Below are 24220 nucleotides of genomic sequence, written 5' to 3'. Positions count from 1 at the left end.
AAGGGTTACAGGCTCAGGAGACACCCGGAATATCTAGCACCTGGGGATAAGGTGCTAGATAACAAACAACAGGGGGGCATGAAGGAAGGTTTACACACTGAACGTAAGCTCCTCCTCTTCCTCCTCCCTCCTCCTCTTTGCACTTCCACACTCTGGTCTGGATCAGCTGAAAGGGAAAAAAAAATCTAAGGATGCCACCTTCTGGGTTTCTGCAATAAAATGGTTCATCCAGATCTACCTATATGTAGACCATGGTCTTGTGCACAGAGCTCCCAACCAGCTCTTTAGACCTCTCCTCTTAAATCTGAGCAGACAGCCAAGAATCATAAGATATTTGAGGAAATGTGCCATTTGACGAACAGACTAAGAAACAAGCAACTCAGAAAAAAAGCAGCTGAGAGGAAATAGAGACAATACAGGGGAAGAAGACTTCAAAATACCCATAGTGGTAGTCTAGAAGTTAGGAGAGAAGAGCAGCCATCATGAAATACAAGCTGGATGTGATCATAAATAATGAATCAGGTAATTAGACTCTTTGGATTAAAGACATGATGACAGAAATTTAAGAAAAATACATGAAAAAAAAAGAAAAATACATGAGAGTCTGGAAAATAAATCGAGGATTTCTCAAACATAAAACAAGCAAAAAAAGGAGAGAAAGGATAAACCAATTTGGGTCTGGTCAAAGAGGAGGAATATCTAAATAATAGGAGTTCTAAAGAGAGCAGAGGAAATGGAGGGAAAATTATTTTATTTTTTATTTTTATTTTTTAATTAAAAAATTTTTAAGGGACGCCTGGGTGGCTCAGCGGTTGAGTGCCTGCCTGCCTTTGGCCCAGGGCAAAAAAAAAAAAAAAAAGGCGGGGGGGGGGGGGGGGCGCAGCCCCGGTGGCTTAGCGGTTTAGCGCCACCTTCAGACTGGGGCGTGATCCTGGAGACCCAGGATCAAGTCCCTCATCAGGCTCCCAGCATGGAGCCTGTGTCTCTGCCTGCCTCTGTGTCTTTCATGAATAAATAAATAAAATCTTTACAACATTTTTTTAAAAGATCTTATTTGAGAGAAAGAGAAAGAGGGAGCACTAGTGGGGGGGCGTGGGGGCTGAGGAGTGGGGAGGAGGGACAGAGGGAGAGGGGGAAACAGACTCCCACAGAGCAGGAAGCCTGACGTGGGGCTCAATCCCAAAGACCCCGAGATCATGGCCTGAACCAAAGGCAGACGCTTAACCAACTGAGCCAACCCAGGACCTGAGGACTTTTTAAAAAATTCATGAAAATGTCCCCAAATCAAAGGAGAGGAGTTCCTTGATCGGAAGGGCCCACAAAACATATAGCACAACAGATAAAATATAGACCCACACCTGGGCAGATGGCTGAACTAGGTGATGGGGATTAAGGAATGCATTTGTCAAGATGAGTACTGAGTAATATATAGAAGCGTTGAATCGCTCACTGTCTTGTACACCTGAAACCAATATAACATGGTATGTTAACTAACTGGAATTAAATTTTTAAAAAAATAACTCACACCAACATATGTCACCATGAAATTCAAACTCCCAGAAGCCAAGAGAAAATCCTACAAGCCTCTAGAGAAAAAAAGTTTTCCTCCGAAAGATAATAATCAGAATGGGTTGGACTTTTCAAAAGTGACACTGAAAAGCTTAGAGACGATGAGGATGGTCTTAGAATTCCTGGGGAAAAAAACTCCCAAGTGGAACTCTACACCTGGCCCAATGTAAAGCAAATGGGAGGCTAGAATAAAAACCTCTCAGACATGCAAAACCCTAGAAAAATTTGTTCCCCATGTCCATTTCTCAGGAATCAACTGTAGAAATGTCCCCTACCAAAAACTGGAATAAGTAAGGGAGAAGAGGGCATGAAATACACTCTAGGGGAGGTAACAAAGTCAAGAGGTGATGGGGATTTTAAGAGTTTTTTTTTTAAAGGATCTTGTTGGCCTCCAGGTTGGAATCTGTTTAAAAAAAAAAAAAAACACCAAAATTTAACTGAGTAAATTTGAAGATCTAATTGGCTTGAAGTGATTCAGAACAAGGCAGTAAGAGGGGGTGGGGTACCCCAAGGGGGCATACAAAATGGAAGGTTTGTATAGGAAAGGGAGGGCGGCAAGAAGTTATTAGCTCAGGAAAGGAAAGGATTGTTTTTGGCAAGGTGGACTTCCTCTGCAGGAAGGGAAGGGGGTCTGATCATGCAGATGAGGTCTGATCCCTCATCTTTTGGGGGATGGCAGAGGGGCCCAGGCACAGATCAGCTCACAGGCACTAACCAGAAAATTGCAGATTAATTGGCTTCAAATTCCACTCCTGCAGAGGTTAAAATAGCATTTAAGTCTTGGTTTGCTGTCCTGGGGGCAAGTGACCCTGTCTTGGGCCTGTGTTTTCTTGTTTAACAAAGCCTTCAGGAGGTTCTAGAAGAAACCCTTGAAGATGATGAAACTGGTAGGACAGGTAGTGTATTTGGTCATATTGAGAGGAGGCTTACTAAGCCGAGAGAGGTTGAATTTGGAAACAACCTGCAGGAAAATAAGCAAATTTGGAAAGGAATGATTAACCCCAGGGTGAACAAACTATGGTATGGGGGATGGAAGGGAAAATGAATCACAGCCTCTGGTGTGGCTTATATGAAAATCCCATTCACATGAGCACAATCCTGTAACAGTGATCATTGCTTTAACCGAAATCACAACATGGCTGTGCCAGGAGGATGGAGACATCATCCTCCCCTCGAGTGTGCATTTGTAGCTGGTGGGAATGGCGTTCTCCTTCTCTACAGTAGGAAGTTCACATAGAAACTTAAAACTGAGGGCAGCCCAGGTGGCTCAGTGATTTAGCGCCATCTTCAGCCCGGGGCCTGATCCTGGAGACCAGGGATCGAGTCCCACGTTGGGCTTCCTGCATGGAGCCTGCTTCTCCCTCTGCCTGTCTCTCTCTCTCTCTCTCTCTGTGTCTCTCATGAATAAATAAATCTTAAAAAAAAAAAAGGTTTAATTCTCAGATGATTCTAAAAGGCAGCCAGTATTGAGAAACTACTGTTCTGACGGCTTCCTGACATAGGCCTATGTCCCCAGGGTGGCCCACAAGGCCCACATGACCAATCTGGGTCACCCCTCCCTCGTCCCTTGCTCACCACACTCCAGACACGGGGACCTCTTTGCTGTTCTCAAACACACCAACCATATTCCCATCTCAGGACATGCTCATGTTAGGGCCCCTTCTGGCATGTTCTTTTGCTAGACGTTTGACAGACTTGCTTCCATATTCCATTCAGGTCTCTGCTCAAATGTCACCTCCTCAGAGAGGCAGGCCCTCCTTGGCCACTCCATTTAAAATACCAGCCTTCACCAGTCTGTGTTCCCTTACTTCATAGCACTTATCAACATCTGCCATTATGTTATATATTTACTTATCTGGCTTATATCAGTGCTTGGAAAACAGTACAAGCTTAATAAATATTTGTTGAATGAATAAATGAGTGAAGAGGAAATATGTACAATAATGCAAAGTTGGGCATGAAGGAAAAGCTCAATAACTGAGTTTTTTCCCTGATTCACAAAACCCCAGTTGCTTCCTCATAATGCCTCCTGCCATCCTGAGGAACAGCGGGCCCAACTGGAATTTATACCTGAGTCCCAGACAGAATGGAAGTCCATTAACGCCAGTCCCAAGAAAGAAGCTTCTAGAAATAAACACTCTGTATCTGATGAGGCCTTCTGATATGAATGCATGAGAAATTCATAATAAGCATTTCTGACATGCACAAAAGCCTTTTGTTGGCGCCACAAATCGCCAAGCACGTTCTTGTCCGCCATCTTGTGGCCATGCTCGGGAATTCCAGACAAACTTTGTGTCCTGATTTGGCTTTATCAAAAGGAAATTCTGGCAGCTGGGCTTAGCCAGAGCCTTTGGGCAAAACACCTGTGGACACTTGACCAGGCCCAGGTGGTGCCAATCTTCTTAGGCTCCCATTTGTTAGGAACAGGAAGCGATGGAGGTGACTTCTTGGTTTGGTGGCTTTGGCTGGGGGACAACTGAGAGAAGTGCCTATGGGCCACTCCCCCAGAGACTAACCTTGCCTGACTTTGTCCTCCTATTCTGACACGGCCTCCACTATGATCCCAGTCACAACTAGACCCCTTTGATTTGGTGCAGGTACCCAGTAAAGGCTTGTCAACTTCGCAAGTTTATCTTTGGCCTATTTTGTACCGCCAGTATATTAGCGCATGGTTGGCACGGAGCAGGTGTGCAACTAAAGATAGTTGCTGAAGGGATAAAATAATAATCACTAGCATTTATAGAGCACTTACTATATGCCACACACTGTTTGAAGCCCAAGCACTTTCCATACAGTCTCATAAGTCTTGTGTGGATATTCCCAGGATGGCCCCTGACAAACAGGGACAATGAGTCCCTGAATTAGTCGGTAGGAGCTGCCGTTACCAATATTGTACACCTGGTGGCTTAGACAACAGAAATCATTTTTTCACAGCTTTGGAGGCTAGGAATCCAGGATTAAGATTCCATCAGGGTTGGCTTTGGGTGAGGCTACTCTTCCTGGCTTACAGAAAGCCTTTTTTTTTTTTTTTTTTTTTTAGATTTTATGTATTTATTTGAGAGAGTAGGAGAGCAAGAGGGGAAGAGGGAGAAGCAGATTCCCCACTGAGCAAGGAGCTCGACTCAGGGCTCGATACCAGGACCCTGAGGTCATGACCTGAGCTGAAGGCAGATGCTTAACTGACTGAACCATGCAGGTGCCCTGACAGCTACCTTTTTGCTTGGGGTGCAGAGAGGAAGGGAGGGGAGGGAAGGAGAGGAGAGAGGCCTCACCTCATGCTTCCTCTTCTTACGAGGACACTACCTCCATCCCGAGGGCTCACTTGCTCCCAGGATACCTGCTGTAGGTCCTTAATACTTATTGGACACACATGGGTGTGACTTTTGGCAGCTGAGTGGGACATAATAAGAATTCCTCCCAAGAACCAGTAAGTCTAAGGACTCAGCAAAGGGTATAGTCTTACCAGTGACTAAAATCCGAGCTGAACAGCAGGGGGCAGCTGGCAATGCCATCTCTGCCCCAAAGTAGGGTGTAGGGAAGGGGTCTTGGCATCCTTTGCTGGTGACGGCAAGGCAGGGAACGTAGTCAAACCGAGCTTTGGGGCAGGTGGCCTGAACCTCCCTTCTCTCTCTTCTGTGGCGAGGGGGGCAGAGTATGGGTGAGGAGCTTCACGAAGTGGAGACCGTTGAGGGAAAGTCCGAGGACAGGACCGTCCCCAGGCACGAAGGCTTGCTGCCCGGGCCGGTCCCCTGACTACCAGGCTCCCTGAAAGTGCTCGCACTTGCCTCCTGAACCGTCAGCTCCGAGAAGTGCTTGGCTCTTTATCCCAGGGCCCAGCCAGATGCTCCGTCAAGTAAAAACTCCACTGGCTCTGACTGGCCAGAGGTTAGCAGGACGAGGGAAAGAAAGCAAGACTGAAGGCCATTCCGGTCACGCTGCGGGATGGAGTGGGGCTGTGTCCTTGCAGACGGACCTCAGAGCCCCAGGCCCGGGCACCCTCGCCCCTCTTTACTGCTTTTTTTTTTTAAAAAATTATTTATGATAGTCACAGAGAGAGAGAGAGAGAGGCAGAGACACAGGCAGAGGGAGAAGCAGGCTCCATGCACCGGGAGCCTGATGTGGGATTCGATCCCGGGTCTCCAGGATCGCGCCCTGGGCCAAAGGCAGGCGCCAAACCGCTGCGCCACCCAGGGATCCCTGTTTTAATTTTTTTTAATTTATTTATGATAGTCACACACAGAGAGAGAGAGAGAGAGAGAGAGAGAGAGAGGCAGAGACATAGGCAGAGGGAGAAGCAGGCTCCCTGCACCGGGAGCCTCACGTGGGATTCGATCCCGGGTCTCCAGGATCGCGCCCTGGGCCAAAGGCAGGCGCCAAACCGCTGCGCCACCCAGGGATCCCTCTTTACTGCCTTTGATCAGGTGAGAGGCAGACGCCCCCGATGCTGCGCGTGCCTGGGTCTATCTCTAGAAAGCCTGCAGGCCAGGCCCTTGCATATCATAGGATGAAGGCAGGTGGAAAGAGAATTACTTTTTATTTTTCTGGAGGCCTCTGGGAGGACCGGGCATTGAGGAGTTACTATTTAGTGAGTGTGAAGATTTGCTTGAGCAACGTGAGTGCTCCTCATGCCACTGAACCGTACATTTAAAAATGGCTAAATGGCAAGTGTTTCCACAATTTAAAAAAAAACAAAACAGGACAGCTTGCACATCCTCCGCCATCCTCTACCTGCTGTGACTTTCTTGTTTCCTTTTCTCTCCAGACCTGTCCAGGACCGGCCACCACCCCTGTGGCTCCTGCCTCTGCCCCCGCTCCCGCCCCCCGCACGGGAAGACCCTGGCCCCTGCATGCCTCCTTCAGAGCTAATCACACCCAGAGGGGCCACTGCTGGGAATCCTACTGGCAAGTGCGGCACACAAAACTCAGATCCCCAGGAGAGGTTTCCATTGTTTTCAGAACATCACAAGAGGGATCCCTGGGTGGCTGAGCTGTTTAGCACCTGCCTTTGGCCCAGGGTGTGATCCTGGAGTCCCTGGATCGAGTCCCACGTCGGGCTTCCTGCAGGGAGCCTGCTTCTCCCTCTGCCTGTGTCTCTGCCTCTGTCTCTGTGTCTCTCATGAATAAATAAATAAAATCTTAAAAAAAAAAATCACAAGGTCCTTAGCGGAGGCACTGGCTCCTTCTAAGATGGCAATGTGTTTAATTTTTTCTGTTTAAGGCTCTCTCCTCCCTACCTATGGCCTCTCTTTTTTTTTTTTTTTTATTTCCAAATCAGCATAGCTTTTATTGCATCTTTAAAATATCACAAATTAAGTCTGAAAAATCATCTGGCATCTTGCTGTTTCTGTAGCTGGATAATTCAAATCTTATTCATGAGCCTGCTGAATTGTTCCTTTTTCAAAAACATAGATACCATCCAAAAATTTTCTGATATTCTTGTTTTTAACAGTTGTGGCTTGCTGGATCAAAGCAGCTGAGTTCAATACAAGTTCAATGTCATTTCCTTCAAGAATTAACTCATCTTTTTGGGCCTGAGATACAGAACAAGCAACACTTGGCCTCATCCGAACATATGGCCTCTCCTGACCATCTAGCCCAGCCCTGGGCTGTCCATCCTGGGATTCAAGGGAACTGCTGCATCTCTGAGGCTTTCTGGGTCCCCCTTCACAATGCCCTCACCATCACGTGTTTGCACTTTGCTACGTGAATGGAGACAGAATAACCCAGTGGTTAAGAGGCGGATCCTTCTGTTCCCACTTACTTTGCTTCAAACCCTGACTCAGCTCCCCAATCCTACCTCTACTGGGTATATACCCTGGGGCAAGTAACTTAAACTGGCTATTCCTCAGTTTTCTCATCTGTGAAATGGGGGAAATAAGACCTTCTTTGGTATTATCATAAGAATTAAATGGAGTTAATCCAAACTGTCCATGAAACGTTGGCAGTGAGAGGCAAGTTTGTGGAATGGCTGGCCATCTGGGCTCTGGAGCCAGACTATGGATGTGACTGTAGGCAGACTACTTGGTTTCTCTGTGGCTGTTTTCTCTTCTGTGGAATGGGAATAAGAACAGTAATCTATATTATAGGGCTGTTGCAAGGATTAATGCTTATAAACTTCACGTGATAGCATGCTTAATGCTCTATACATAGTGTCCAATAAATGTTGACTACTATCGTTTGTCATATAAAAAAATGAGCCTGCAAAAAATCCTCCATCAGGTATGACAAAATTTATGCAAAGTGGTCAGCAAAAACCAAACTTGGACATACATTTAGTAAAGTAATTGTATAAGGTCTAAAATAGACTGTAAGATATATATTTTAGTACCCCTAAAGAAAGAACATCCACAAAATTTTTATTAAAAAAATAGCAAGAGAAATATGGAAACAGAACAAGAATAGGCCAATATGAAAAAGATTCATATATATTATAAAAATTTCTCAAAATAGTTTGGCTTTTAGGTACAGGTATTCTCTGCTTTCTGAAAGGTTGCATTATACCACTTGACTTGTATAGAAGACCTACATTAGGGCAGCCTGGGTGGCTCAGTGGTTTAGCACTGCCTTCAGCCCAGGGCGTGATCCTGGAGACCCAGGATCGAGTCCCACGTCGGGCTCCCTGCATGGAGCCTGCTTCTCCCTCTGCCTGTGTCTCTGCCTCTCTCTCATGAATAAATAAATAAAATATTTTTAAAAAACAACAAAAAAAGAAGACCTACATTAGTAGCTGTTTTTGCTAGCAGACAGAAATCCAAAGAGGATGTTCACTCTTACAAAAAAAAAAAAAAAAAAAGGTGAAAAGCAAAAATAACATTCAGTGTTGGTTTTGCAGTGAGCTGTTACAGAGGCCACAAGCACCCCAAGCAGCAAGAGCCACGCAGCCTAAGCTCCTTCCCTGAGGACCATACTCAGCTTCACAGCATCCAGCTACCAGAGCTTTGAACTGTCCCTGTGAGCATCTGGGCTTTATTTCCATTTATATTGTGTCCCTGTTAGCAAGATGTGTCTGTAGGTATCAGAAAAGTGTAGGAAAGGTAATTTTTGGGGGTCGAGGAGCGCTAGAATTTTTTCATATAAATTAATGCTAATTGCTTCTTGGCTTCCCACCATTTGGGCTAACAGAAGTCTCATAAGAGCACTCACACCCCACTTTTAGATAGCGGTGGGGGGTGGGGTATAGGAATCTGTATAAGTGATGAAGTAAGTCCTACTGTTTCCAATGCCAGCATTTCCATTCCAGGTGCTCTCCCCAACCCATGCTCGACCCATGTATTTAACAGTCAGTCAGTGACCAAGTCAGTGTACTATTTTGGTTGTACATTGATAAGCCCGGAACTTAGAGCATGAAAACATGCTTTCATAAAACCTGAAAACCTGAGAGCTCAAAAGACCCCAGGTTATTGATTCAGCCACCTGTCTCCCCTCTGGCATCCCCTCCCCATGACATTTGCTACTGTCCAATGTCTTACATCTAGAACACCCCTGCTGACCCCTGTCAGTCTTGATTAGATTTGGAAGAAGTAGTCAAATAATAGCTAGAGGGAGGATGACTCTAAAAACTCAGCCCTGATCAGCACAGTGCACCTGTTTGTCTTTATGCTCTCCTCATGTCTTTCCAAGGCCAACAAAGATCATGTAGGAATTATTTCCATTCATACACAAAGCATACTACAGTGTTAATATCAGAGTAAAGCAGGGAGTTCATTCAAATATTTGGGAGCCTATTGTGTGCCAGCCACCCTAAAACAAAGGATTTTTAAAACCTCAGATTGTGTGGTATTCTTTGCTTTGTTGGAGAAATGAAACTGAAAAGATGGAGACATGCCCAGTGTTACCCAGCAGCTGTAAGGGCAGGTAGGACTAGAATATCTTTAGAGGATTTTGGATTAGTTCTCTTTCAGTTATTGGCAGGAGCAGATAATGACCACCAACGGCTCATCACAGTAGCTGCTAGTTTGCCCCGTCAGAGGCACAATAAGTAAGTCAAATGGCAGAGTGATCGGACAGGCAAAATTAGTAGTTTCTTGTAGCTACTCTTGCATGCTGGACTTGATTCATTAGGCTCATTCTGGTCTTCTATCATGTGCCTCCTAGCCTGAGGTTTAAAGTGTTCGTGTAACATGTCGAGGCCCACCATGTGCCAGAGAACAAGACACAAACACAGAGCTTTCAGTGTAGGCAAAGCTGGACAGTAAGAACACACCAGGCCATGGGGTGTGAGACAGCAACCAGGGAAGACAGCCAGGCTGGGGGATGGGAAACTCCCCAGGGAAGTGGCCTGAAGCCTGAAGATGAAGAGGACCCAGCCAGGCAGAGTGAGTGGGCAAAGGGCAGGTAGGGAATATGTGTGTCAGGACTTGATTTTTCTTCTGACTTGGAAATGAGAACTTGATGCATTCCAGAGGAGAGTCAGTGTTGGTTGGATCTGTGTGAGCAGAGAGAAAGATGTGTACTCAAAAAGCCTCAGGGGCCTCAGTGGAGAATCAGGGCTTGATCCTAAAGGTAGGAAAGGTCTTCAGCAAGGTTGGAGACTACATTGTTTTGAGCCTCCCCTTCATTCAGTCTCCACAATGTGATGATGAGCTTGTGCATGAAGCATCTTGGAAGTCCACCATGGGCCCTTCCTCCTAATCAATTACAGAAGCAAGTTCCAACATCTAGAGCTGTATACAAGTTTGAGAACTGTTGCTGGATTTTGTAGGAGTGACAAAATAGAACTACTCTGGGTCTGATACTTGAGATAAATACCTATAGGATGAATCAAGCATGAAGTATTTACAATATTTTATAAGAATTTTTTGCAAGCAGAAAAAAATGGTTGTTTTGAGAAAAAACACTTCAAGATGGCACATAAATATGCACAAGGAAAACCCAGCAATAAAAGAGAAGCATAGGTATCTATATCCAAGGGGAAAAAAGGACCCCAGGAAGAAACAAACCTCGATATTTCATGTTCCTGGAATTTATTGTATGTGCGCATTGCTTTTGTTCATACTTTATCAACTTCTGATGACATTTTATTGAGTGTACATAACTTTTAGAATCGGGATACAGGTTAAGGATTTCTTATCCTATCCTCAAAACACACAGACACTTATTCTTAAAAACAGGAATGTATTTCATACCATTGAAACCCCAAAAATCATTACTGGCCTTTACCTGAGTGGTCTTTTGAGTCACACAAAATTTAAAAGAGGTAGGAAATGGAAAAAAACAAAACAAACAAAAGGTAAAGTTATCAGTTAATACTAGCTGGTGCTTATTACATGCCATTCTAAAGCATGTAAATTCACTTTTCACATTGGCTCTTGCCTCATTTAATGGTGTTTTCAGAGTGTTAGAGTGTAAACCATATGGCACTTTGCCACCCTTTCAGAAAAATGATGTTAGTCTAAAATAATTCCATTTATGTGGTAGAAAAGGAGTTAAGGGGAAGGTATGGATTTATTGTTGTAAAAATGAGTGTGTATGTATATGTATGTGTGTTTGTGTATGTGCATGCCTTAAATATGACTTTTCTTTAAAAAAAAAAAAAGACTTCTTCCAGAGTTTTAGGTTCATTGCTGGCTGCTTAGAAAAGAGCTTTCTGATTCACAATTTGGAAGTCTTTTCCATCAGAGTGTCCTGCCATCAGGGGACAGAAGTCCTGGACCCAGTCCATCCTCCACTTGCTTCCTGATATTCACATCTGTGTCTGTGAGACCGGAGTTACCGTGGAATATACATTCATCTTTTCCAGGTTCTTTTTCTCATCGTCGTCAAACTGAGCTTCAATCTCTGCTGGATTGACGTAAGTGTAAAACCGGGCCATGATGGCAAATATTACACAGACAACCAGAAGCAATGCCGCAAATAGGATGTATTCAGCCCACTTTGAAGGAATCAGAGTTGGAGCAAGAAAAAAAACAAAACAATACAGGTTATGATAATGTCTGCATTGTGAGTATGTTTTCTTGCTATGTCTAGGTAGTGGGTACTTTACGATTAAACTATGTTGGAAAATTGGTAGGCTACTACCATAGATATAGAATGGCCAGCTTTTCTTGAATACTCGAGTATAAAGATAACATTTTTTTTTCCAACAGCACAGAAATGCTTCCCAAGACTTTGGGAAGATGAGAGAAAATCTCTGAAAAACCCATGTTAAGGGATATAGCAGGCCTCTAGAAGGATGAGAACCAACAGAACAGCACACAGTACTCTTGAGGGAAAAAATAAAAAAATAATGTGCTGAACTGTCCTAAGACCCCCACATCATCCCTTGGTTAATCTTGAGGTTACGAGCACACAACAGGAGCACACGTGCTGATGAGATGCAGAGGGGAAAGTGGAGACATAGATAGGGTAAGGGAGACACATATGCTGAAGTGCTGAAGGAGAGAGTTTCAGTATCAGAGAAGCCCTCATTTTATGTTAGCTAGAAAAATTATAACCACCTTAGAATGGCTCTAACTTTAGGTATTATGAAACCTTCTGGAAAACGTGTCTGGCTTGGGGCCATTAAGCTACATTCAATGAAACTCAGAAAGATCTTTCTTTTTTTTTTTTTAAAAGATTTTATTTATTTATTCATGGGAGACACATAGAGAGAGAGAGAGAGAGACAGAGACAGAGACACAGGCAGAGGGAGAAGCAGGCTCTATGCAGGGAGCCTGACGTGGGACTCGATCCCGGGTCTCCAGGATCATGCCCTGGGCTGACGGCAATGCTAAACCGCTGTGCCACCGGGCTGCCCACATCTTTCCTTTGATAGTAAACCACATTAAGGTCTAGTTATGTGAAACCAATCTGAGTATTTTGGTTGTCATTTTCCAACTGTATAACCCCAAGTAGAAATATGAAGAATAGGCACACAGCTGGCCAAAAGACCATTTGATCAGCACTCTCTCTGGCTGGTTTTATCCAGCCATTAGCCTAGATGACCATGTAAATGACCCATCCATCTCCCTAGGTGGCTAGGGAGCATCATCATAACCACCACCGACATATAAGGCAGATGGGACACTTTCTTTCCCCACCTCGTACCTGTTCACTGAACTGGCCTGCTCCTGCCACAATGAGCACAATGATGTTGCCAACAGCCACTGTCAGCAGCCATCCCGCCTGAAGCACCGACTTCATGTTGGAGGGGGCCTGAAGAAGTCAAAAAGCAAAGTCAACCCAATCTAGTTTGGAACTGTGGAGCTGCAGAACACAACTTACCAATTCATTTAATTGGGCAGTCCACCCAAAAAAAAAAAAAAATGCACATTGATAGTCAGGTTGGATCAAATATAAAAAGGATTATCTTTTGGATAACAAGACACCCCAACCACTCATGCATGAACATACAAGAATCCTTTGTCTCCCACTCTCCACATACTTAGAAAGTTGTTGTCCTGAGTTGGGTGGACAAATCTCTAGATGAACCAATTCTATTTCTATAGAAGAGTTTCCAAGTAAAGCCATCCATCCCATTCTCTTTCCCCTAAATGGAGGCTACTCTCTGGGTCAGAAGCTCGATCTTCTGTGAGCTTCCATGCCACGTCACCAAACCTCTCTTGTAACCTATGATTACAGTCATTTTATTAGACTGTGAGGTCATCACAGAAAGGGATTGTCTAACATATTTATGATTTTTACTGCAAGACTTGAAGGTGCTAGGCATTGTAGGGCCACAGTGCCCTTAACTCTATTTTGATAAAATAATTGAGAAACTAAGCTCTAATTCAGGTACCAGCAAAATTTGCCTCATTAGTCTCATCTTTAACAGTTGAAAGCAATAATATCTTTTAACTTTTAAAAGCTAGGACTTGAGTAGTGTTGTTTACTCATAGCTATGGAGAGATCTCAACTGAGCCTTAATGATTATGAGGACATTACCCAGAAATGAGCACTATTATGAACAGTTGGTATCATTTAGTTGTTTCAGAATATAGAATCTGCTGCCTATCATGACTCTGGTCATGGTCATTAATACAGTTTTTCTCACTTAGGACTCTAAATCTCTAGCATATGATGTGGGAATTGCAGAGTCATATGATACATGCACCCAAGATGCTAAACAGAGTCATATTATTATTCGATAAAGACACAACTTGGGGATCTCAAAAACCTTGTTTGGTGGAAGATATCATAATGCTTTCTAGACTCTTCTAAACTATAAATACATAATTTATTGAAGTTAAGTCCCAGCACCATTTTTTTGAAGGTAGGGGTATGGAGGAGGGGTTGATAGAAACAATGACCAAGAGACCTGAGAATATGAGAACTCCAGTCCTGTGACAGAGAAAACCACCTCGCCGCAGGTGATGAGGAAGTACTGCGGGATCTGCAGAGCCATGTTAACTGTGTTGGGTGAAATATCTTCAAACATATGCAATTCAGGGCAGCCAGTGCTCTAAACCACAAAGGCAAAAGTGAGAAGTTAAAATGGAGATTGCTTCTAGAATAAAAATTGCTCAAATAGGCAAATGGAGTTTGGACTTGTAGGATCATGTCAAAGGATTTGTCAAGTAAGTACACAATTTAAGTGACAATATGCAATTGTGCATTTTATCCTCATGATGAAATGGCCTTGGTGGAATTTGAAAATCTGTTCACTAGCATTTTCCTCTTAAATCAGAGAGTAGTTTGGAAGTCAGGTTTGTTTAAAACCTTGCCATCTCTTTGAACTAAAAGTTCGTAAGTCCATGTAAATAGTCTATGGAGAAGCATCAAACACAGGTCAATGTGAACTTTTAAGTCAGAGTCAGTCAGTCTTGTTTATTTTTATTCTAAAAATAACAGCCAACTTAGGTCAATGATAAGTTAAGGAATTAGTGGCAAATGAATTCTAAGCCCATTTAAAACACAGATACTAACACTACCCCAGTTAAGTCATTACCAGGTCCTAAGTGTTTGAGTAGAACTTCTGATCCAATAGAATGACCTACTGACCTGCGTTCCGATTACATAGGTATATGCACTACCAAATTCAAGGTTGGATGATTGGAGAACTTTTGTACAATTTTGTGAGATCTGTTGTGTTGAACTTATTGTAATGTTTTTTCTGTGGAAAGAAAGAATAATATAGGTGAATCTTCCTGGTATTAACAGCTTCAATGTATAGAAAAAGACTTGAAATCCTTGAACTTTGGAGCACAGTGTCCAGGATGAGTACTTACGTGCCCAAAGAAAAGAACTGATACTCGCTGGCATTGTGACTGGTGACATTCACATAAACTTTGTCGCCCATGGTGATGTTGAGGCTCTCATTAAGACTATTTATAAATCTGAAACAGAAAACCATCGATTTTGTGACTGGACTATGGGATACTTTGCTTTAGGTCATAGCATGTGCACCTGAACTTGGGCTATGGTTTCTTTTGTAAGGAATTTAAGATGTTTATAGAAGATTTCTAGACTTTTTTTTAAAATTTTATTTATTTATTCATGATAGTCACACACACAGAGAGAGAGAGAGAGAGAGAGGCAGAGGGAGAAGCAGGCTCCATATAGGGAACCTGACGCGGGATTCGATCCCGGGTCTCCAGGATCGTGCCCTGGACCAAAGGCAAGCACTAAACCGCTGCGCCACCCAGGGATCCCAGATTTCTAGACTTATAAAGGCAGAAGGAAGCCACCCTAGGTTTGCCCTTGTTCACTCACTCATGAGAACACACCCAGAAGAACTGGCCACAGTCTTCTGCCTTGAGCTGTTTTGAGTCCTTTGTAATTATGAGCTATTGCAATGGTATGTTGGGATATTAGCATGGATTGAAATAGGAGCTGGTCTCCCCTTCAAGAAGGCAGAGCTTTGTGTTCCTTGCTCAGGAGCTTCAGAACTAAAGCAGTGAAGGACCAAAAGTTGAAGTTGCTTAGTACCCTAACAGTCTCCATCTGGGCTTCTTTCTGGGGTTGGGGATGGAAGGCCATGTTCTGTCCTTTACCCCTAGCCCAAAGAGTGGAGAGGAAGAAGAGGGCCAATCCAGCAACCAGAGACACTTTTGGGGAGCTCGCCTCAGGCAGGGAAGTCTGTGTCTGCAGGACCTGGAGTGATGGTGACTGGCATCACATTAGAATACAGATAGGAGTGTAGCACCCACAGGACTTGGTGCTAGCTCCCATGGCTTCCTCCAGTTGCTGAAAACTCCCCTATTCGTAAGCTTCACATGGAGCCAATTGAATTGCTTTCCTTCAAAAGGCCATATAGATAGCGACAGTATGGGCAGGTGATTAGATCCCTTCCTTAAAAGTTTCAGACTATAGAAGACCCTGACACTCCAGGCTATAGAAGGGTGCTGCTCCGAATAAGACTAATTGATTTCTTCCTTCCACGAAAGAGGTGAGGAAAGCTTTCTGCAGATTATCCAATTTAAAGAATGGGAAGTAATAACATCGTATATCCAAGTACTGCAGAGAACCATTTAACCTGTGTGGCCAAATTTCACCAGCTTTGTGGCAACAAGAAATATTGGCCAAATTCTAATTACTGGGAGAACATTTCTCTGAATTAAGCTCAGGCCCTGGAGTCCCGGGGCATTTGACTTGGTGTAGTTTGATAGGTGCTTACCACAGAAAAGGGAACCCTGACGCAGGTCAACAGGAGCCTAATAGTTGGGTGGACAACTCTGGGTGAAATGACTGGCTCATATGGTAACTATGTTTAACCTTTTGAGGAACAGTTTTTCAAAGTGTCTGCATCATTTTATCATTCTACATTCCCACCAGCAGCGTCAAAGTCTTCTGAGTCATCCACATCATCACTAACACTTGTTATGGTCTATTTTTTGGTTGCTTTTGTTTTGGTTTTTGGTTAGAGCCTAGTGGTGTGGGCTGGTATCTCATTGTGGTTTTGATTTGCCTTTTCCCAATAATTAACAATGCTGTGCCTCCTTCCTTGGTTTTTAGCTGTTTCTATATTTTCTTTGGAGAACTGTCTCTTTAAATACTTTGCCCATTTAAAAAATTGGGTTGTCTTTTTACTCCTGAGCTGTAAGAGTTCTTTATGTATTTGGAATCTCTTAGATATATAATTTGCAAATATTTTCTCTCATTCTATGGGCTGTCTTTTTAAAAGGTTTTATTTATTTATTTGAGAGAGAGAGAGAGAGAGAGCATAAGCAAAGAGGAGAGGGAGAAGCAGACTTCCCGTGAGCAGGGAGCCTGACATGGGGCTTGATCCCAGGACTCTGGGATCGTAACCTGAGCCAAAGACAGATGCTTAACTAACTGAGCCAGGTATCCCCTTTTTACTGTCTTGATGATATCGCTTATAGCACCAAAGCTTTCCATATGATGAAGCCCAAGTGACTATTTTTTCCTTTTGTTGCTTGTTCTTTTGGCTTCATAACCAAGACACTATTATCTAACCCAAGGTCACAAAGATTTACTCCTATTTTTTAAAATAAATTTTATTGTTTTAGTTATATTTAGATATGTGATCCACTGTGTATATTTTTGTGTATGGTATCAGGTAGGGTACAACTTCAGTCTTTTGTATGTAGGCATCCAGTTGTCCCAGCACCACAATAATTTCAATAAACCCTTCATTTCAATAACTATCTTGAAGTGAAGAAATTTTTAAAAATCTACTATGGTCAGTTATGCACTGCCCATATTCCCTCCTCAAAGTATCTCTTTCAGTAAGACAGTCATGAAAACCAAGGACTGATATAAACTGAACTTAAAACCAAGCCTATGCAGAGATTTTTCTAAATCTTAAATTGAGCTTATTAGAAACTAATGAAGCATATATAATCATATCATCTACATTAATGCTTTTTGTATCACTAATGAATAAAAATACTTGTAAAATATTGTTTTTTTAACTTTTCTCATTGTCTTAATCTATTTCAAATGATTTATATGCACATATTAATTTGTGCATATATAATTATATATAATAATTATATATAATTTATAACAGATACTATACTTATGCATTATGAATATAGTATAAAAATATCAAAATATTTTTATTGGATGTGATAAAAGTTTTAAAGGCCACCTCTCTAGAGAAATTTCATACGTGTGGACAAAAAAACCCATTTATGAATGTGAACCAGGGCACTGTTTGGAAAAATGGCAGCAACCTAAATTTCCTTGAAGAAAAGAACGGATAAATAAATTGTGGTATATGCATGCAATGGAATATTGTATAGTGGTTTAAGTGAGTGGATAAGGGATACATAATATAGATAAATATTAAAATGATATTTTATAACATAATATATTTTATAATATAAAATTACAGAACATATACAGTACAATAATATATTAAGTTTAAAAACATGCTCAAGAACATTGTAAGCATATACGTATGTAGCCATCCATAATGATAAAAAATTCATGAGAAAGATCAATATCAAATTCTCAACCAATTTTTGACCCAAGTATTCTCACTATTTTAATTTTTTTTAGAGAGAGGGAGAGTGTGCATGCGTGTGCAAGCATGCACAAGATGGGGGGAGGGGCAGAGAGGAGGAGAATCTTGAGCAAGCCCTATACTCAGCACTAAGCTGGTTGCAGGTCTCAATCTCACATCTGTGAGATCATGACCTGAGCTGAAATCAAGTCGAACACTCAACTCACTGAGCCACCCAGGTTTCCCTGTCATTTTATTTTAAAGGGCTTTGTTGAAGGAGGTCATGTAAGTCTTGCAACTTACTGATACCTGAACTGAAGGCAGACCCTTAACCAACTGAGCTACCCAGATACTCCTCAACAAAGACAATTTAAAGAAGAATGAAGCTTTAGCATAGCACCAGAACAAGAAAGGATACCATGAATTAAATTGTTCGAAGTTTCTAAAGTGAGGAGACATTTCTGAAGAAACCAAAATGATGGTTCTGAGCCACAAAGGACATCCCAGATGCACTTCTAACTCAGACTCAGACACAAAGATCAGGAAAGGGCCAGGTGACCATCATCAGAGGATTTCTTTCCAGATCTGCTAGGACAGTTGTGTGTATGTGCATGTGTGCAGGACAGAGGAACAATCCAGAAGACAGGAAGATATTATGGGCTAAATTGTGTCTACCCCCCTACCCCTAATTCATATGTTGGAAGTCCTAACCCTCAGGACCTCAGAATGTGACTGTTTTTGGAGACAGGGTAAAATGAGGTCATGATGGATCCAAGATCACTGGTGTCATTTTTTTTTTTTTAAGATTTGATTTATTTATGAGAGAGAAAGAGAGAGAGGGAGAGAGCATGATCAGAGGGTGGGGAGAGGGAGAAGCAGGCTCCTTGCTGAGGATGTGGGGCTTGATCCCAGGACCCTGGGATCATGACCTGAGCCGAAAGCAGATGCTTAACTGACTGAGCCACCCAGGCACCCCATTGGTGTCCTTATGAGAAGAGAAGATTAGGACACACACAGAAGAAAGGCCATGTGAAGACATAGAGAGAAGATGGGCATCTCTAAGCCAAGGGGAGAGGCCTCAGAGAAAACTAACCCAGCCAATGCTTTGCTGTTGGACTTCTAGCCTTTAGAACTATGATGAAATAATTTTCTGTTGCTTAAGTCTTCCAGCCTGTGGTTCTTTGTGATGGCAGTCTTCGCAAACTCATACAGAAGAGAACAAAGAAAATGAGATGGAACCAAAAATCAAAAGCTCCTACTGCTGGTTACTACCCATATGTAGTTATACTACAGAGAGATGTGAGAATACCAAGGAGAAAGAAAATACCCAAAGCTTGGTGAAAGGAAAATTAAATCAACTACAAAGAGTGGCAGATGCTGTGTGTGTGTGTGTGTGTGTGTGTGTGTGTGTGTGAGAGAGAGAGAGAGAGAGAGAGAGAGAGAGAGAAAGAGAGAGAGAGAGAACAAGGCCTGGATGTCAATAGGGACGAGCCTCCAGAATTGTGGGAAGAAAATGGCAGACAACCTATAACCAACTATGAGAATAGACAACCATTTTCAGGCAAGCAAGGACTTGCAATTTACTTCACGCTTTTCTGATCAGATATTTGAGCACAAGTCTGCAGCCAAACAAGAAAGGTGTCCGAGGAAGATGCCATAGAATTCAAGAAAGAAAGGACAAATAGTGAAAATTCTAGGAGGACAGTGGCATCACAGGACTACAGAGCAAATGCCCTGGTTATATCAAAGAGGATGCTGAAGAGTTGGTTCTCAAAGAGGAAGGTGAATTCCCTGGATTCATTCTCTGGATCACCCTGGAGTTAAAAGCTCATGCTTTGGTCAACAAGAGGCCAAGTGAGTTACAGGAAAACACAAAAGCTGTGCAAGAAAACCTTGGTTTAAAGACAATGGTATGGACAGCCCTGGTGGCTTAGCCATTTAGCGCTGCCTTCGGCTCGGAGCGTGATCCTGGAGACCGGGGATCGAGTCCCATGCTGGGTTCCCTGCATGGAGCCTGCTTCTCCCTCTGCCTCTCTCTCTCTCTGTTTCTGTGTCTCTAATAAATAAATAAAATTTAAAAATAAATAAAGACAATGGTGCCACTGAACAATTCAGGGTATATAATAGGATATTCCAATTAATTTTGACATTCAGAACATTTCCATTTGTGGACATATTTTAAGGATATAAAATTACATTTCCTTCCCTTTCAGACTTTTATTACATTGTGACTAATATTTTTATAGTCAACCTGTAAATCCTGTTTATTAATCATTTTTAGAATTGGCCTAGCACAGGGAATACACACAAAGATAAATATTACAAATATTAACACTGTAAAAGCTAAAATCTGAAATGGTTAATGAGTGGCCACACAAAGATTGGCAATAAGAGTTGAGGTTAATAGGAGCCCTACACTTATTTCTCCCCCAACTTGTTCATATTTTTCAATCTTACTTAAAAAGTGTATTTACAGTAAATTGGCTTTTTGGTGTACGGTTCCATGAGTTTTAACACATGTCTGGTTTCAGAGAAACACCATCACAACCAGGATACAGACTAGTTCTATTCGCCCCCACATCTCCCTCATGCTGACCCATAGCCAAACTTCTCCTCCATGCCTTACCCAAGGTAACCACTAATCTGTTCCCACATCCTTATCTTTTTTTGGCCACTTCCAGAATGCCAGGTAAGTGGAATTATACAGTACATATGTAACTTTCTGAGACTGGCTTTTTTCATAACATAATACATTTGAAATTCACTTATATTATTGTAAAGCAATAGTTTCTTTTTTTCTGAGTAATATTCTGTTGTATGGATGTACTATATAGTCTATTGTCTGTTTATCCATCACCCACTAAAGATCATTTGAGTGACTTCCAATCTTTGGTGATCATGAATAGAGTTTTTTTAAAAAGATTTTATTTATTTATTCATGAGAGACACACAGAGAGAGAGAGAGAGAGAGAGAGAGAGGCAGAGACACAGGCAGAGGGAGAAGCAGGCTCCATGCAGGGAGCCCAAAGTGGGACTGGATCCTGGGACCCCAGGATCACGCCCCAGACTGAAGGCAGGCACTAAACCGCTGAGCCACCCAGGGGTCCCCCATGAATAGAGTTTCTATGTACATTTACGTTTAGATTTTTGTATGAACACAAGTTTGCATTTCTCTAGGATAAATATCTGAGTGGGATGGCTAGGTTGTATGGTAAGTATACATTTCACTTTATAAGAAACTGCCCCTCTGTTTTTCAGAGTGACTGTGCCATTTTGCACTCCCACTAGACAAAGCATGGGAATTCTGGTTGCTCTGCCTCCTCACCAGCATTTGTTGGCATTGTCAGTTTAAAAAATTTATTATAGCCATCTAATAGGTATGTCATGCAAATCACTGTGGTTTTAATCTCTATTTTTAATTTTATTTTAAAAAATTTTATTTATTTATTCATGAGAGACAGAGAGAGAGAGAGGCAGAGACACAGGCAGAGGGAAAAGCAGGCTCCATGCAGGGAGCCCAATGTGGGACTCGATCCCGGGCCTCCGGGATCATGCCCTGAGCCAAAAGCAGACGCTCAACCACTGAAACACCCAGGCATCCCTAATTTCTATTTTTTATTTATTTTATTTATTTTATTTTTTAAAGATTTTATTTATTCATGAGAGACACAGAGAGAGGCAGAGACACAGGCAGAGGAAGAAGCAGGCTCCCCGTGGGGAGCCCGATATGGGACTCGATCCCAGGTCTCCAGGATCAGGCCCTGGGCTGAAGGCAGGTGCCTAACCACTGAGCCACCCAGGCGCCCCTAATTTCTATTTTTTAATGGCCGATAGTGTTGAGTATATTTTCATGTGCTTATTTGCCATTTGTATATCTTCTTTGGTGAAATGTCACAATCCTTTGCTGTTTTTAAACTGGGTTATTTTCTTATTATTGTGTTTTGGCAGAGTACTTTATATATTCTGGATACAAATACTTAGATATGTGATTTGTAAATTTTTTTTTAATTTTTTAAATTTATTTATGATAGTCACAGAGAGAGAGAGAGAGAGAGAGAGGCAGAGACACAGGCAGAGGGAGAAGCAGGCTCCATGCACCGGGAGCCCGATGCGGAATTCGATCCCGGATCTCCAGGATCACGCCCTGGGCCAAAGGCAGGTGCCAAACCGCTGCGCCACCCAGGGATCCCTTGTTTTGTTTTTTGTTGTTGTTGTTTTGGGTTTTTTTGTTGTTTGTTTGTTTTTTGTTTTTTGTTTTTGTAAATATTTTATACCACTATGTAGCTTATCTTTTCATTCTCTTAACAGTGAGATTTACAGAACAAATCTTTTTAGTTTAGATGAAATCTAACTCACCTATGCCTATATGTCTATACGTATGTATTAAAATGAAATATTATTTAGACATTAAAAAGAAGGCCACCCTGCAATTATGGCCACATGGATGAAACTAGAAACATTAAGTGCAATAAGCCAGAGAAAGACAAATACTACATGGTATCACATATATGCAGAACCTAAAAATCATTGGAACTCATAGAAACAGTAGAATGGTGGTTACCAGGGATTGGAGGATGAGAAACAGGAAGTTGTGTTAAAGCTATAAACTTTCAGTTCCACAATAAATAAGTTCTGAGGTTCTAATGTAGAGCATGGTAACTATAATTCATACTATATTGTATACTTCAAATGTGCTAAGTGATTAGGTCTTAAGCATTCTTATTACACATACAGAAAAGGTAACTGTATGGTGATTGTGTTAACTTGATTGTGGTAAACATCTCATGTATACATATATCAAATCATATTGTATGCTTTAAATGTATTTGATTTTGTCACTTATACCTCAATAAAACTGGAAAAATAAAAAAAAAATGCTGTGATCTTAATAGTAACTGCATTAACCCTATGGGTCAGTTTTGGGAAGAATTGACTTGTCATTATATTAAGTCTCCTGATCAATGCACCCATCATGTCTCTCCATTTATTTCACTCATCACTAATTTCTTTCATAAGCCCTTTGTAGTTTTACTTCTCAAATCTTCATACATGTTTTTACTAGATTTGTACCTAGTATTTTATCTTTTTTTGAGCTATTGCAGAGTTTAAAAATTTCAGTTTCCAATCATTCATTGCTGGTATATAGAAACATGATCTTTGTTGCCAACCGTATGCTTTGTAACATTTCTACACTCATTTTTAAATTCACTTATTGATTCCATGAAGTTTTTTGGTAGAGTCTTTGGGACATTCTATGCAGATACTTATGTCATCTGAAGTAGGAATAGTTTTTATTTTTTCCTTTTTTTTTTTAAAGATTTTATTTATTCATTCATGAGACACACACACACACACAGAGAGAGAGAGAGAGAGAGAGAGAGAGACAGGCAGAGGAAGAAGCAGGCTGCCCGACGTGGGACTCAATCCCGGGTCTCCAGGATCACACCCTGGGCTGAAGGCAGTGCCTCACCACTGAGCCACCCGGGCTGCCCTATTTTCTTCCTTTATAATCAAGATGCTTTTTTCTTTTTCTAGTCTCATTGCACTAGCATCCAGAAAGATGTTGAATAGGAGTGGAGGGTGTGGATGAACTTATTGGGAAGAGCATTGAGACTTTCACCATTGAGTACAATGGTAGTTTGGGTTTTTTAGATGTCCTTTTTCAGAGTAAGAAAGTTCCCTTCAATTACTAGTTTGCTGTTTTTTTTTTTTAAATCATGAATGGACACTGAATTTCATCAAATGCTTTTTCTGCATCCATCGATATGCAGATCCATCTATTAAGATGATAGATTATATTGATTGATTTTTCAAAATATTGAACCAGCTTTATATTCTTGGGATAAATTTCTATACTCTCATTTTATAGTCTTATTATAGTTGAACTTTACTATGGGAGTGCATTACTTCCACGAGAAGCTGATAAAACTTAGATTTTTTAAAAAATTTTTTATTTATTTATGATGGTCACACACACAGAGAGAGAGAGAGAGAGAGAGAGAGAGAGGCAGAGACATAGGCAGAGGGAGAAGCAGGCTCCATGCACCGGGAGCCCGATGTGGGATTCGATCCCGGGTCTCCAGGATCGCGCCCTGGGCCAAAGGCAGGCGCTAAACCGCTGCACCACCCAGGGATCCCAAAACTTAGATTTTAAAGAAAAACACATACCTGATTCCATTTTCTCCTTTTTCTGGCTTCTGGTTAAGGCCATCCTTTACCTGAGAAAGAAAGTATTTTCAAATCAAATCCACTAGAATAAATTTAGATTACCATTTTAGCCTTTGAGAAGGAGAATAATATTGACATTTATCCTAAGAGTCAGGG

The 24220-nt window shown here is 41.9% G+C and overlaps 1 protein-coding gene across 1 annotated transcript in view; it reads right to left on the bottom strand.

The window, feature by feature from the left end:
• Positions 1-10515: 10515 nt before the first annotated feature.
• SLC15A1 (solute carrier family 15 member 1) overlaps positions 10516-24220 on the bottom strand; it is a 48059-nt gene continuing 34354 nt past the window's right edge. Inside the window, exons 18-23 of the mRNA XM_077854786.1 lie at positions 24065-24114; positions 14715-14822; positions 14488-14599; positions 13805-13948; positions 12595-12702; positions 10516-11440 (exon numbers count right to left, since the gene is read on the bottom strand). Coding sequence (XP_077710912.1) covers positions 11252-11440; positions 12595-12702; positions 13805-13948; positions 14488-14599; positions 14715-14822; positions 24065-24114 — 711 coding nt within the window. The 3' untranslated portion in view covers positions 10516-11251. The remainder of the gene's footprint in view (positions 11441-12594; positions 12703-13804; positions 13949-14487; positions 14600-14714; positions 14823-24064; positions 24115-24220) is intronic.

The sequence above is a fragment of the Canis aureus genome, chromosome 17 (genome assembly GCF_053574225.1).
Source record: "Canis aureus isolate CA01 chromosome 17, VMU_Caureus_v.1.0, whole genome shotgun sequence".
NCBI lineage: Eukaryota > Metazoa > Chordata > Mammalia > Carnivora > Canidae > Canis > Canis aureus.
Note: the sequence above shows the minus strand (reverse complement) of the source record. Positions and strands in the feature narration are given on the sequence as shown.